Source organism: Telopea speciosissima, chromosome 5 (genome assembly GCF_018873765.1).
Source record: "Telopea speciosissima isolate NSW1024214 ecotype Mountain lineage chromosome 5, Tspe_v1, whole genome shotgun sequence".
In the NCBI taxonomy this organism is placed as follows: domain Eukaryota; kingdom Viridiplantae; phylum Streptophyta; class Magnoliopsida; order Proteales; family Proteaceae; genus Telopea; species Telopea speciosissima.
The window spans coordinates 22065851-22080749 of NC_057920.1; the positions used below are offsets into that span (position 1 = coordinate 22065851).

Consider the following 14899-nt stretch of genomic DNA (forward strand, 5'->3'; position numbering starts at 1 on the left):
GGAGCTCGTCCAGTCAAATGGATCTTGAATTAGATAGAACACACCCCTTGAGCTGTCTACAATGTCAAATTCACAAGAAGCCACTCATGTAGGACCAATAAAAACTCTTTGCCACACTCAGGACAAAGAGCAAATGACCCAAAGAGTCTTTAAACTGTTTTTCTCTGGCCTGGTGTTGCTCGCATGCGATGGGAAGGTGATATGCTAGAAAATTCCTGGTTTATTGTTCCATTTTCTATAGAATTAAGATCAAAATATCCAAGGACAATAATGTGCAGACTCAAGTAGTACAGATCAAACTTTTGTATGGAGAACTGAAAAACAATGGGTTAGTGGCCTCATAACTGAACTCAAATTTCATTTTACCAGAGGTTTGATCAGATTTTGCAACCATGAAGAAAGACTTTACCATGTTGAAATGAACCTACATAGATGTCCGTGATTATCTGACCAGGATATATGAGCAAAGGATGCTTTCCTAAAAAAAAGGGGATACACCAACCCGCTCCCCCTTCCGTTCATTTATGGCAACTAATGCATGTATTGACATACCATAACCATTCCAAATCAATTCTTAACTATTCATTTCCACCGGTTCTTTACATAAATATCATGGCCAAAAGTTTTTTTGAGCACAAATGAGTGGAATACACAAACTCAACTGTGTAAAATCCAAGTAACCAATCAATTTCCAAAGTACTAAGCCACCCCCAAACAATTGCCTTCTAGGTTTGATAAATCCCAATTTCAAATAAGGTTACTGACTTGCCACCAGATACAACCTCTGGACTGTAAAGGTAACTGTGTTCTGACCACTCACCATTCAATCTTGGTACTTCCATCCGATACCTAGATATTTTCCCCTGGTGATAACTCAGCAAGCTTCGGAGGAGTACCGAGTACTCTCTCCATGTCAAAATGCACCTACCTCGATGTTGCGAATGCTGTAGCCAACTACCATCAGCCAATAAAGCAACCTGGCAAGTTCTGGTGCACTAGTCTCTGTTGCTGTCGCCTGCAACCATTGTGACCATGAGCATGCAACCAGTCCAATACTATTTTGATGCAAGGGAATTTTACCTAGTGAACAGATGATTGTTTGATGATATTTTTTTGTTCTGATTGCATAGCTTTTAAGATCTATGATTGTTTTCTTAAAGTTATAATATGTTCAAGAAAATGATCAATCCTGATCAAATTCTTGATTTCTGCCAACAATTCCTGGTTTTGAGTTCTGATTTCAGTATTTCCATAAACCCAAGTATTTCATATTACTGTTTACCAACTCCAACTGAAGCCTAATCCCTCTTTCCTATTAACGATTCCTTCTAACTATTATTTCATTCAAGTGAATAGTTTGAGTAATTTGATTCCCCCACCCCCCACCCCCCACTGGGCCCTACAACCCAAATTTAGATTCACTCACTGGAATTCTACTAGCACCTAGATTCTATTAATACTAATGAAAATTGCTTAGGGCTTTACCTATCCAGAAGGAGTGAAGTTACTTGAGATCAGGTCCCTCACTTGTAGGGTTTTGATCTATCTTTCTGACCTAGTCCTACAGCAGTTCCTACATTCCAAGATCAGAATATCTTTCAGATCATTGAAATGTCAACTTTATCTTAGTTTCATTTAAACCAGACTGGAAGAATGAACAGTGGACCATGAAACTAAGGATACGGCGGCCACTGAAAACTAGAAAAAATATATTTGGTGGATTAGACAAACCTTCGTTTGGGCAGAGGATCCGAAACTGCCAGGAGGCGCTTTATAAATGTGTTCATAGCCAACACTACATCTTCTCCAGTAGCACTTGTTAGTTCCTACATAAGTTGGGCATGTAAGCAAATTATAAACAAGCAGTATAAATGAAAACTGAACATATAATGCCTTCAATAATCATTATGCATGATAATAAAGTAGCCAGAATCTTGAACTGTAGAAGTTGGTTCAGTTGAGTTTATTCTAATTGACTGGACTGAATAAAAACAAGAAACCTGAAAGACATTGGTCCAATAAAGTGTTGACTTCCATTCATTTAAGTTCATTTCTGTTGTGGAAGATCTAAGTAAGATCAATTAAATGACAAATCCTGTTACCCTGCAATAGCATCAAATGTAGTATGAGTTTTACATTCTGTCAATTTCTGTCTTTTGGAGATCTTAGGATCAATTATAAGACATATCCTGTTACCCTGCATTTGCATGAAATTTAGTATGAGTTGTATACAGTCCTTGAGCACATGAGTCATGAATTTTTAGGTAAAGCAAACTGGACTTCAGGCCTCTGGCTGGGCAATTAACAGTTCAACCATCAGAAAGTTGAAAAAATGGTAAAGTACCCCAACCCAACAATAAGAGTGCTCAGAAGTCCTTTCAACAAGCCCCAAAGCATAAGGATAAGTTAGTTTTATGTAAAATTTTGTGGTCTCAAGAGACGTTTAAGTGGGTGAAATACTAGACTTTCCGGACTGTTACCGGTATACCTACCAGCTACCGGCAGAATTTTTATGGGACCATATAGGGTGAACTATAAGGGAATAAGTGTTCGATGAATGAAAGGTCATGTTAGGCTTAGGTAATGAGGTTGTTTACATGTGTGTGATTATAGGAAACCATTGATTCATTTGAGCGTTGTCGAGACCATTCTTATAGGTGACATTGAGGTGAGTGAGACCCCACAGAACATACATACTATTTTTATATAAACTCTCTTCTTGATTTTACTGTGAATTGAACATCATGGTCAATTGTACGTATTGTTTTAAAGTATGATTTGAAGTACTATGCATGTTTTGAAACAAGATTTGTTTTATTATGGAAGGAATGCATGGATGTGATTTTGTTTAAAAACAAGATAAGACTTGTTATTTTTATGGATTATGAATGGAATGAAATACCGTTTGACTGCAATCCTTCCAACAGGGGGTTATGTGTTGGAGTGGAATGCCGAGCACAGGAGTGAGGCAAGAGCGTGACGTTAAGGACTTGGTCTGGTTCTGTAAGCCAAGAGCTCGACGCTTGCATTTCCACTTTGGTTGGGTATGTGGACCGGGGGGTGAGGCAACTGCATGACGTTAAGGAGCGTGGTATCCCCTCTATTAAAGTATATCAAGTTCATAGGGAGAAGAGGATATCTCGATTAGAATTTTCCAATATTCTAGTCGAGATTCCCCTCCACCTTATGAGTCTCTCCTATTTGTGTTTATGTTTTAGTTAAAGTTTCCTTGATGCAGGCCCGAAATTGGAAGCAGACCAAGTGGAGCCAACTCAGTCAACGGTTTAAGTTAATTTCAGTTCGGAACCAATCCAACTGGTTCAGTTACCCTTTACTAGGCTTAATGGGTTCCATATTAAGTAGTAGAGTGTGGGTTGGACATTCTTCATCAATTACTTCATTAATTAGGAAGGATATTATGCGTGGGAGTGTGAAAGAGGCTAAACAGGGTGGATGTGTATCTTCTCAATTGGAATTCCTACTTTATTGGTGCTTCCTACTTTGTTGGAGTTTAATTAACAAATTTAATTCCTACTTATTAGGATTTATTCCTCTCTTTAGTCCTTACTTTGTGTAGGAATTTATTTCTATTAATGTAAGTTTTCTATTGTTATTAGATTTAATATCAACCATAGGATCTTGGGGTTGATATTGGGTTTTGGGATTCCTAATTTTGGATTTTATTTTATAGCAATAATGTGCTATGGAACCCTCTACCGATTAGGGTTACCAAGCTAGTTTCTTTTGCATTTTTTAATCCTCTTTGATGTAATTTTAGCCATAGGATTTAGCAGTCTTAGATATGAGAATTAGGGTTTATTTTTTCTTTAAATATGTAAGAGCTTTGCTCATTTCAACAGTGAAAAATGGATTAATGAAAGTTTACTCTCTTGAGTATTTTGAACCTTGAAGTGTTCTCTCCCGTAACCCTAGAAAGTTACGTTGCTTCCTTGAAGAGTTGCAATTTTCCCGTGTCCTTGAAGAGTCACGTTAATTAAACCCGTTGTGATGTCTTTCTTCTTGTGTTCATGTATTTGACTTTCCCAATCCCTGGCTTCCAACCAGGCTGCATTACTAGTCCTAGTTGGAGTCTCTAGTCCTAGTTCCTAGTTCTAGTTCTAATTTATTTTCTGTTTTCCTATTGTAATTTGAAATCCTAATATGATTAAGAATTCCCTCTTAGTGTAATCTGTTTAGTATAAATATAATCAAGATGAGGGAGACTATCAAGTTCGACAGTTCTCTTTTCTTCTCCATCTTCTTCTCCTCATCTCTTCTTTTCCACATTCTCGGTTCTGGTTCTCTATTAGTGTGCTCAGTTACATGGTATCAGAGGTCAGAGCACAACCTTTAAGTGGTTGTTTTCTTGCAATTCTGGTTTGAAGGTTCTTATTTAAGTTTTTTCTTAAAAGGGTGCAGCACCTTATATTAGTACAATTTAAACCCTAGATGGAGTTTTCAATTGAAAACAAGGGTTCTCTTACATACCTGAATGCAAGATTGATTGGAGACTTTCCTTCTCAAGCTGCGGTACTCTTTGAAGATCATATCTGTAACTCCTTCTTAAAGAATAAACTATCTCTGTGATTACTTCTTGAAGACTTTTGATATTTTAAATCCAGACAGTGGATTATTATCGAAGATTGAAAATTTTGGTGAGCTTTTCTTCTCCAATCAATCCAATTTTTCTTGTGAGTTTTTGGATTCTATTTTCCCTCTCTCAGAACAACACTCGGCAATCTAATTCTTGCTGATTTGAGTTGGTAAACTCTTGGGATTAATATTTCCCACTGCCGGTTGTGTTTTTCTGCTAATTTGGGTTCATAAACCCTAATTTGATACTGCCAAATCTACTGCTGTTCTGATTATTGGTTATGCCGAGATCACTACCACTGATTTAGGTTACCACAACCTAACTTTGCTACTACTGAATTTACTGCTACTGTTTTAGGGTTATTTCAACTCTAATCTGGTTCTTTTTAAGAGCCGATTAATATATTGCTGTTGTTGTTACCCTAATCTGGTTTGATGGCTGTTCCCAAACCACCAATGGACAACTAAACTACAATTAAACTCTCCGGAGTTTCAAATTATTTATTGTGGGCCCAGGAAGTGCAAGCTTACATACATGCCAAGGGCAAATTAAAATACATTACAGTTGATGCTCCTGCTCGTGATCCTAAGGACCCTACTACAATCACAGCCCATGATGAATGCATGCGTGAAAATTCTATTATCAAGATATGGTTATGGAACAGTGTTGACCCTGCTATTGCCTCCAATGTGATGTTTCACACACTTGCTAAGGATGTCTGGAATGACTTACGTGAAAGCTTTTCACAAGAAAGGAATATCTCTCATATGTATGATCTCTATGAGAAATTTTTACTTTCCAACAGGGAGATAAAACCTTGAATGAATGTTTTTTCAGTTATAAGGGCATGGTTGAAGAACTCCAGATACATCAGACTCTGACTACCAATCTGGATCAGTTAAAACAACAAAGAACTGAGTTCCATGTTACAAAATTCCTAGCTAGACTACATCCTGACTACCAATCTGTGAAGAGTCAATTGCTCATAGGAGAGAAGGTTCCTTCTCTCAATGAACTTTTTTGTCGTATTAACCGTCTGGCTAATCCATTAAAGCCTGCCAATACACCCAAGGACAACTCAACATTTATTGCAAATTGTGGACGAGGACGTAGTCGTGGCCAATTTAGAGGTCGTGACCGTGGCACTGGTGGACGAGGTACAGGCCATCAACCCATTGACAAATCTTCCCGCCAGTGCTCTTATTATGGCAAACCAAATCATATAGTAGATACTTGTTGGGCCAAGCATGGAAAACCTAAGTGGGCGAATGAACTAGCCAATGCAGCCATGACTGACACTGCTACTGAGAAACCTACTAGTGAAATGAATTAGAGTTCTACTCCTTCCTCATTTGTATCTCGTGATGATTACAACCAGCGAGTCAAACGCCTCCAACAACTTGAAGCTACTTTTGCCTCCATCTCTACCGCCACTCTAGCCTATAAAGGTAACTCTACTTTTTATCCTTACTCTACTTCATGGCTTATTGATTCGGGTACGTCATGTCCCATGACTGGTAACTCAAGTTTATTCTCTACCATAAATCCTATTCAAACCTCTTTCAATGTTATCCTTGCTGATGGATCCTCTACTTAGATACCTGGTTATGGAACTGTTTCTCCAACATCTTCCATGACTTTCTCTCATGTTCTTCATGTTCCTAAATTACCTTTAAATCTTTTATCTGTTAGTCAACTTACTAAATCTCTTAACTGTTCGGTGACTTTCTATCCTTTTATTGTGTTTTTCAGGACCTTCAGACAAGGAAGATGATTGGTGGAGGGCTTAAGCGCGATGGGTTGTATTACCTAGATAGCACCGGACCTTCCACTGCTACTACATCTACTACCATACAATGGTATCTACGCCTTGGTCACCCATCTCTACCTAAACTCCAATTAATGGTTCCTAGTTGCAAGTCCACATCTCATCTTGAATGTGAAGCTTGTGAATTGAGCAGACATCATCGTGCCTCTTTTCCTGCCCGTACTTTACGTAGAAGTTCTTCTTTGTTTTCTTTAGTTCATTTTGACGTTTGAGGTCCATGTCGAGTTCGTAATAGGTTAGGATTTTCTTTGTTTGCTAGTTCTGTGGACGATTATTCCCGATCCACTTGGGTTTATTTGTTGAAAGATCAGACTCAATTTCTTACTGTATTTAAAATTTTTTATCAAGAAATAAAGACTCAATTGCCACATCCAAAAAAAAGGGGTTCTCTTCTCTCCTCATGAGTCATGATCACATGCATGTTAAATCATTTACAGATGCAAACTGGGCTGGATCCCCTGATGCTAGGAGGTCGACCTTAGGGTACTGTACTTATGTTGGTGGAACCTTGTTACTTGGTGTGGCAAGAAACAGGCTGTGGTTACAAGATCAAATGCTGAAGCAAAATTCTGTTGTATAGCTCATGGTATTTGTGAGTTATTATGGCTTCAATTTCTTACTGTATTTAAAATTTTTTATCAAGAAATAAAGACTCAATTTGCCACATCCAAAAAAAAGGGGTTCTCTTCTCTCCTCATGATCACATGCATGTTGAAGCATTTACAGATGCAAACTGGGCTCAATCCCCTGATGATAGGAGGTCGACCTCAGGGTACTGTACTTATGTTGGTGGGAACCTTGTTACTTGGCGTAGCAAGAAACAGGCTGTGGTTGCCAGATCAAATGCAGAAGCAGAATTCCATTCTATAGCTCATGGTATTTGTGAGTTATTATGGCTTCAGGGTCTCCTTCAAGACCTCAGTGTTTCTGTCCAACTTCCCATGATGTTTATTGTGACAGAAAACCAGCGATCAACATTGCTCATAATTCAGTTCAGTATGATAGGACGAAGCACATGGAGATTGCCACTTCATCAAAGAAAACTCGAATAGGCTCTTATATGCATACCATTTGTTAAGTCTGGTGATCAGTTGGCTGATGTGTTTACTAAAGGTCTTAGTAGTAAGGGTTTTCATCCTATTGTGTGCAAGTTGGGCATGTGTGATATTTATGCACCAACTTGAGGGGGAGTGTTGTAATATGGATATAAGGGTAGAATCGTCCTTAGGGTTTCTCTAGTGTTGTCCATGTTATCAACACCATGTAGCTGAGATTTTCCTGAATTACTGGGCTATCCTCTTTCCTCTTACTTACATATTTCACTTTCCTTTACTTACCTTGCTTATCCAATTTCTTTTAAGTTTCTCTTACTTTCCTTTCCCTTTATGAGGACCTGACTTTTTCCTACTTTGTTTTTGAAAGGATCCATGTAGCCAACCCCATTTAGTTGGGATAAGGCTGGGTTGTTGTTGTTGTTGTTGTTTGGTGTCTCATAGACACAAGTCACATTTACCCAAAATTATTCAGAGATCAAGTAGAAGAAGGGGGATGGGGGATAGATGGCTATCTCAGCCTGGGCATCTCTCCCTCACAGCCTCTCTTAGGACAATAGTTGCACAAAGCAATCAGTAATCTACTTCATTAAATCGTGGGGAGGCCTCTAAGGGCATCACAATATATAGACTCAAGAGTGTAGCCCAAAATAGAAAGTCTCTAGAAGGGCTGAGACTTGAGGTACAAGTAATTAAACTTAGCTAAGTAACAAAAATAGAAACAAAACAAACTTGCAGCCTTGGTTACTTGCTGCCCAAGACTAAGACTAAAAATATAAACAAATAAAATAGAAACTACGTCTTCTAGAATATCCAGCTTGCAAGATACAACAAAAGGTGCTGGAATTCCCCACGGTTAGGGCTTTGAGTGAGCTTCACAACACCCAGCTGGTAGTAGGCTGGCCCAACTATGCTGGTTGGCACTAAGGCCCCTTAGACTGGTCCACTTGTTAGTGTGATGGGCCAATCCTTGGCTAATTCCTGTGGCTATAACTCCGTCCATGGAATCGATCTACATCACAATGCCTAATCCCTTCTAGATTTGTTAGCAGAAGAAATTTAATGCAATTTTGTGTTGGACAGCTTTAAAATATTTTATGCTCTATCCCTTAATATAGGAGGTGACTCCAGCAGTGGGATCCACAATTAAAAAAATGTGGGAGTTATATGTGGATGATCCTCATGCTTTGTAAGCACTCCAACTCAGGGGCAGGGTTTCTTATTTTCTTGGGTTTAAGCTACTTTTGACCATTTTTACCTATAGAGGAACATCTACATCATATTACCTTATCTATTAATCCCAAGACTAACAATGTACTCATGGTCATAAAAGAAAAATGACGGTTAAGAAAAGAAGCCTACTGAAGACCTCCTTGTGAGGCCTAGGCAAGGCCCCTTACCCTTATAGTAAGCCAATTCTATCTAAAAATAAAATAAAAATTTGGTGGAAGAACCTAATTCCGAATGAATATTGAGAGACATACATTACCTTTTTCTCCTGTACATCAGGAAGGGAACCTGCTCCAAACTTTGTTGCAATTGCAAACGATATTGCGCATTCCTAAACATGTACCCAGTCATCATAACACTGTACATGAGCTGTGCAAGATTTTCAGCGACCTGAATCAAAAACCAATTGTTTCACAATTATAACACATACTAAATGTCTAATGTGTGTGGAGTTATGGGTTATTATCACAACATAGATAGATGAGGGGAGAGAGAAGTGTGAGAGGAGGAGGAGGAGGAGGAGAAGATCAGTCAGTCAGTTACATTGTAATAAACTTACTGTGGTAACTATTACTGCAAAGAATTGTGGGGGAAGTGTCCCAATCATATTAGTAACTGTCTGGTGCATTGCATCAACCACCTACAGAAGGATCAATGAAAATCATTTCAGCTAGGGAAACTCCAGTGAAGTAAAAGTAAGCACATCTAATCTTAGATAATTAATTGGTTTAATAGGGAGCAGTAGGATGAATAAAGAAGAGAGTGGGGGAAGTGACGGAGACTGCACTTCTCCATGATTTGGATGGTACTGCCTCTCTTTTCCTTTCTTCTTCTATATCTTTTTCAAATGGTTGCCCTGATTCTAAATGTATGATAGTTCACAGGGAAGTACTGTGTCCATAGTATTACTGAATAAAGACACTGAGCAGAGACATTTATAAAGAATCAATAAGCAAAGATATCATACCTGCCGGGGTGCTCTTTTCACAAACAATTCCAAAAATTCTGGCTGCACATTTTTAACATACTCCAATAGAATTTCTCTCCGGCTCTTTGGCTGGACACAAGAAGGAAAATGCTCAAGCCCCAAAACATCAAAAATAGAACTTTCTCAGTAGAATTGTAGAATGACCAAGTAATAATAAACAAAAAATAAACCTTTCAAGCCAGCTACATTGATTCCTATTTTTCTAAACAACCCTTAATACTCAAATCTGTATTCTAAACCAACTGAGATAATCCGAGATTTACAGAAATGAGTTCTAATCAATGGTCAGGAGGCTAAAGCAAGGCAAATAAATCACTCATAAGTACATTGTGGCCTAAAAGTAGCAACAACAATGCCTTTGTTGATGTCTCCAATAATTTGAATTTGGAGACGGATTTTATGAATAATACCTTTGCAAGAATTTGGGGCTTATGGAAAGTAAGAAAAAGAAGAAATTTTAAAGAAAGGAATGTCCTGACACAAGATTGTTTGGAGTCAAGCATGCAGCTTATTATGGGTTTCGTTCCAAAATAGTTGTCCAAAGCAATACCTTCCTCACAACTTCAAGACAAACGAGCAGCCAAAAGGGAAAAAAAAAAAAAAAAAAATTTCGCTTCAATAATTCATCAATATCGTAAGTTCCAGTTCATCCACAATCAATTGAAGCTGACTATAATGCACCGAGAGAAGTAAAAGAGAAATTAATCAGAGGAGGAGCAAGGGAGAGTACCAGAGTTCTATTAGGGGGTCTCGAGTCGCCGGTTCCAGAATTTTTAAAATCGGAAGAATCATAAGCGCGAGTTCTCAGTTGAAGGCATCTTCTATTCGTCTTTCTGGCGAAGCTGAGTGAAGAAAACAAACCAGAACGAGAACGAGAAGAGAAGATGAGTGACGACGGAGATGGAGACGTTGAAGTCGGCTTAACCAGCAACGAAGACATTAAGCCCCAAAATCAGTGTTACTAATAGCTTCCTCCCTATTTGAAATGTTATTGTTCGTTCCTAATGTTTTCCATTGTTGGTCTCCGTTAACCAGAGCATTGTTGGAGTGTGCGCAGTGGAATGGTTGACTGGTTCACAGGAATGGCTTGGGCAGGATTCTCACAAAGATTGAATGTCTGTCGCTCGTCAGTTGTAAAATGAGCCAACGGTCACTATTATCATCAATAATCACCAATTTCTCTCAACCCGCACCCTTACCAATTTCTCTCCATCAGCCCATCATGCAATGTGTGAATGTACCACTGTACCGTTAAAAGATGATAGATTCCCAGCGCCCCCCAAAAAACATAGGGAAAATTACAAGATTAGACTATATTGGGTTTGGTCTTACCAAATTAGCCAGTGATTGTTTCACTTAACAAAATTAAATCATATTGGGTTTCAATTTACAAAAGTAGCCAATACAATGTTCCTTAGGGATGTAAACGGATCGAATTCGGTCGGATAGTGGCATTATCATATTCGTATCCGATTATATTTGGACGGATTCGGATAATATCCTATCGGTTTTTGGACGGATTCGGATAATTTCCGGATAGTGATTTTTTGAATACAGGTTCTCCTAAATAGATATAAATACGGATTGAATACGATTTTTCGACTATCCGTTGACATATTTACCGCTTTTATGATAAGGGTTAGGGTTGAGACTTGAGAGTTTAGTAACTACCCTTTCTTCTACTCTTCTTAGTCTTTTATTCTCTTACTTTTTTTACTTTTGATTTTTTAATCGATATGTAATTCCATGTATCACATTGCATAAAACAATATATATAAACCAATAGCAAATCTAGAAAAATAATCACATTATCTTAACTTACAAATTTATAAAAATAAGATAACAAAATCCAATAAGGTAACTTAAAAGGATAGAAAACCACAGAGTTATATTTCAGATATTTTATTATCGTTAGAGTGCTAAACGAATCGGATAATAATCGATCGGATAGGGGGATTATCATATTCGTATCCGATTAGTTTCGGACGAATTCGGATTCTCCTAAACGGATACGAACGCGGATCGAATACGGATTTACGAATATCCATTTACATCCCTAATTGTATTAACTTTGTGGGTGAGAATGTCTATCACCAATAGGTTGTCGCTCTCGATGACCAGATTGGAGATTCCCATATTTGAGGCGAGTAAAAGAGCATGCCTAACTGCTAAAGCTTCCGCTACCAACGCATAAGTCCAGCCAATACCGATTGAGAAACAACAGATGAAGGATGAGTTGGGAGATCTACAAAAATACCACCGATGCCAGTTCTCCCTGGGTTGCCCCTGTTGGCTCCATCCACATTGAATTTAGCAAAGGGAACAGGTGGGGGAGTCCATTTAACTAATCGAGATCTGATGTTTCTTGGATTGTGTCCAACTTGGACGAAGTCCCTGGCATTGACTGTAGCTAGAGATGTAAACAGATAGTCGAAAATCCGTATTCGATTCGGGTTCGTATTCGTTTATGAGGATTCGTATTCGAAAATTCACTATCCGGAAACTATCCGAATCCGTCCGAAACTAATCAAATACAAATATGGTAATCCATGTTTCCAATCGATTATTATCCGATTCGTTTAGCTATCCGATGGTATTAAAATATCTTAAATAAAATATTTGTATCCGTCTATCCGATTAAGTTGCCTTCTTGAATTTTGTATTTTATTTATATTTATAACTTGGTAGCTAGTAAGTTAGAAAATATGATTGTTTTATATATATTACTATTTGACTAGGATAGATGTTATCATATACCTATTAGAAAAACATATAAAAACAAAACAAAAAAAAGAAATACATAAAAAATGTAAATATGACCAAAAAAAGCAATTAGGAAAGCCAAAAGTCTCGATGGAAAGTCACAAGTAAAAATGTAAATAAGACAAAAAAAAGATAGGAAACCCAAAATTCTCGATGGAAACTTGAAAAGCCAAAAACCTCTTTGAAAACTGAAATCTCGAATTCTCGGTCTCTCAACTCTCAACTCTCAAGACTCTCAAGTATAACCCTAAAGCTCAACGTTCTCTTTGCCTTCCATTCGCTGTGACTACAAATCTACAATCCCTCTCTCTGGTTTCATATACATATCGTTTCATGCTTTCTTGCGCACATCTTCAATGTTACAAGAGACGTCGTTCTGCATGCGCAATCACTAGTAGCAACTGTCAAAGGTAACTCTCTCTCTCTCTCTCTCTCTCTCTCTCTCTCTCTCTCTCTCTCTCTCTCTCTCTCTCTCTCTCTCTCTCTCTCTCTCTCTCTCTCTCTCTCTATTGTTTCATATGCATCGTTTCCTTCTTTATAGCATTACCCCTTATGCCATTTCTACCATTCTAATTTCTAGTGAATCCATCTCTTGGATCGTCCTCTAAAGTCCCAGAACTCATTGTTCAGGTTGTCGATCTCAAGTCTGTCGGCAACAGATTTACGTGAGTTTCTATCTTTCAGATTCTGTGTTTTTTTTTTAACTATATGAATCTGGTTGTTGTATGTTGGATTTGTTATTAGTCTTATCTACAGTATCACCTATTGCTTTATATTTGTTGGGTTGTTCCATATTCGGATACTGCAGGTTTGGTTGGGTTTTAGATCAGGCTTTTCTGTTTTATTATACTCCTTGCATTTTGTGTATTAGGTGATACAAGATTTCAAATCGGTTTGAAAAACGGAGTGTAATGAAGTCATTTTTAAGAAGAAATAAAGCTTAATAAATAGAAAATAGTAAGCGGACAATCGGATGGTAATCGGATAGAAACATTCGAATATTTGGTATCCGTTGCTAAACGAATCGAACCGAATAATATCCGGAATCCGTTTAACAAGTCGAATTCAAATTTGATATTGTGTTATTATATTCGGCGGATATTCGGATCGAATTCGGATAGCGGAATTGTAAACGGATTCGAATTCAGATCAAATTCGGATAGCGGAATTGTAAACGAATTCGAAATCGGATAGTACCCAATTGGTTTGGACCAGAGAGAGTGAGGAGGGTGAAGTAACTCCCAACCTTTTTTTGCAAGGAGGACTTGGTTCATGGGAGCGAAAAGCTGAATATTTAATACCCCAGATCTTTTGGGAATACAAATAGTATTCCAAGATATTGTTGAAACGAGGGATTTATTTCCACTTGACCAAAAGAAATTCCTACTTGTTGAATCTAGGGCCTTGTGAATAGATGCTGGGAGCATGAAAGAAGACATGGTATACAGAGGCATGGCTGAAAGAGTTGACTACACCAAATCAATTTTACCTACAGGGCTGAGGAATTATGATTTCCAATGCTGCAACTTGGAATTAACTCTTGAAATGAGATCGTTGCAATGGAGATCTTCGACAGCTTGCCTCCTGTGTATGGGATTCCCAAATACTTGTCTAGAGATGAAATTGGAGTGATTTGAAAGAACTCTCTTAGTTGCCTCTCGATTGTCAAATCAACATTGGGGCTGCATTGAGCTCTGGTTTTGCTAAGATTGACCACTTGGCCTGAGAATCTGCAATATGCTAAAGAACATCATCTATAGCTCTAGCTTCGAACATGGTAACTTCCCCAAATAGAATCAGATCATCTACAAAAGCCATATGTGAAATTCATTCGTCACCTCTATTGATTTGGAGCCCATGAATATTCCTCTCTTCTATTGCAATAAAGAATTTAGTAGTAAGGACTTCCGCACAAAGCACGGAGAGATAGGAAGAGAGGGGATCACCTTGTCTTAACCCCCATGTGGGTTTAAAGAAAGGAGGGGTAGTCCCATTGAGAAGAATGCCCATTTGATTATTTTCCACACAAAACATAACCTTCTATATCCAGCTCGCCGTAAAACCCATATGTGAAAGGGTACCTCTCAAGAAGTCCCATTTAAGCCTTTCATAAGCCTTGTTCATGTCAACTTTTAAAGAAAAGAAGCCTTTGTTTCCCTTCCTTGTTCTCTTGATTTTGTGCAAAAGCTCATGGCAAGTGAGAACGTTGTCTTGGATTTGTCTCCCCTTGATGAATCTATTTTGCTTGAATGAGATTATGCGGTCTAGACTTGGTCTCAGGCGGTTAACAATGATGTGGGAGATGATCTTGTAAATGAAATTGCAAAGGCTGATTGGTCTGAACTCAGTGATGGATGATGGTTGATCAACTTTGGGAATGAGGGAAATGAATGTGTGATTGAGGGAGAGACTAAATGTACCCGTGTGAAAGAAGTGTTGATGCA

General features: G+C 38.2%; 1 protein-coding gene across 2 annotated transcripts; it reads right to left on the reverse strand.

The window, feature by feature from the left end:
• Positions 1 to 543: 543 nt before the first annotated feature.
• LOC122661119 lies at positions 544 to 10871 on the reverse strand. 2 transcript variants are annotated; one of them, XM_043856439.1, is made up of 7 exons: positions 10423 to 10871; positions 9672 to 9761; positions 9264 to 9344; positions 8964 to 9094; positions 1732 to 1826; positions 1486 to 1573; positions 544 to 1015 (listed from the first exon to the last, which is right to left on the reverse strand). In XM_043856439.1, exons 1-5 carry the CDS (start codon positions 10630 to 10632, stop codon positions 1820 to 1822), a joined length of 519 nt encoding a protein of 172 aa, XP_043712374.1. In that variant the 5' UTR covers positions 10633 to 10871; the 3' UTR covers positions 544 to 1015; positions 1486 to 1573; positions 1732 to 1819. The 2 variants fall into 2 exon arrangements, with proteins under 2 accessions (XP_043712374.1, XP_043712373.1); XM_043856438.1 differs by lacking the exon at positions 1486 to 1573.
• Positions 10872 to 14899: the final 4028 nt, after the last annotated feature.

Coding starts and splice junctions, on each gene's coding strand:
- LOC122661119 (XM_043856438.1), bottom strand. CDS start 10,632: ATGTCTTCGTTGCTGGTTAAGCCGACTTCAACGTCTCCATCTCCGTCG. Junction 9,762..10,422: donor GACCCCCTAATAGAACTCTG/GTACTCTCCCTT, acceptor TCTTGTGTCCAG/CCAAAGAGCCGGAGAGAAAT. Junction 9,345..9,671: donor TGAAAAGAGCACCCCGGCAG/GTATGATATCTT, acceptor ATCCTTCTGTAG/GTGGTTGATGCAATGCACCA.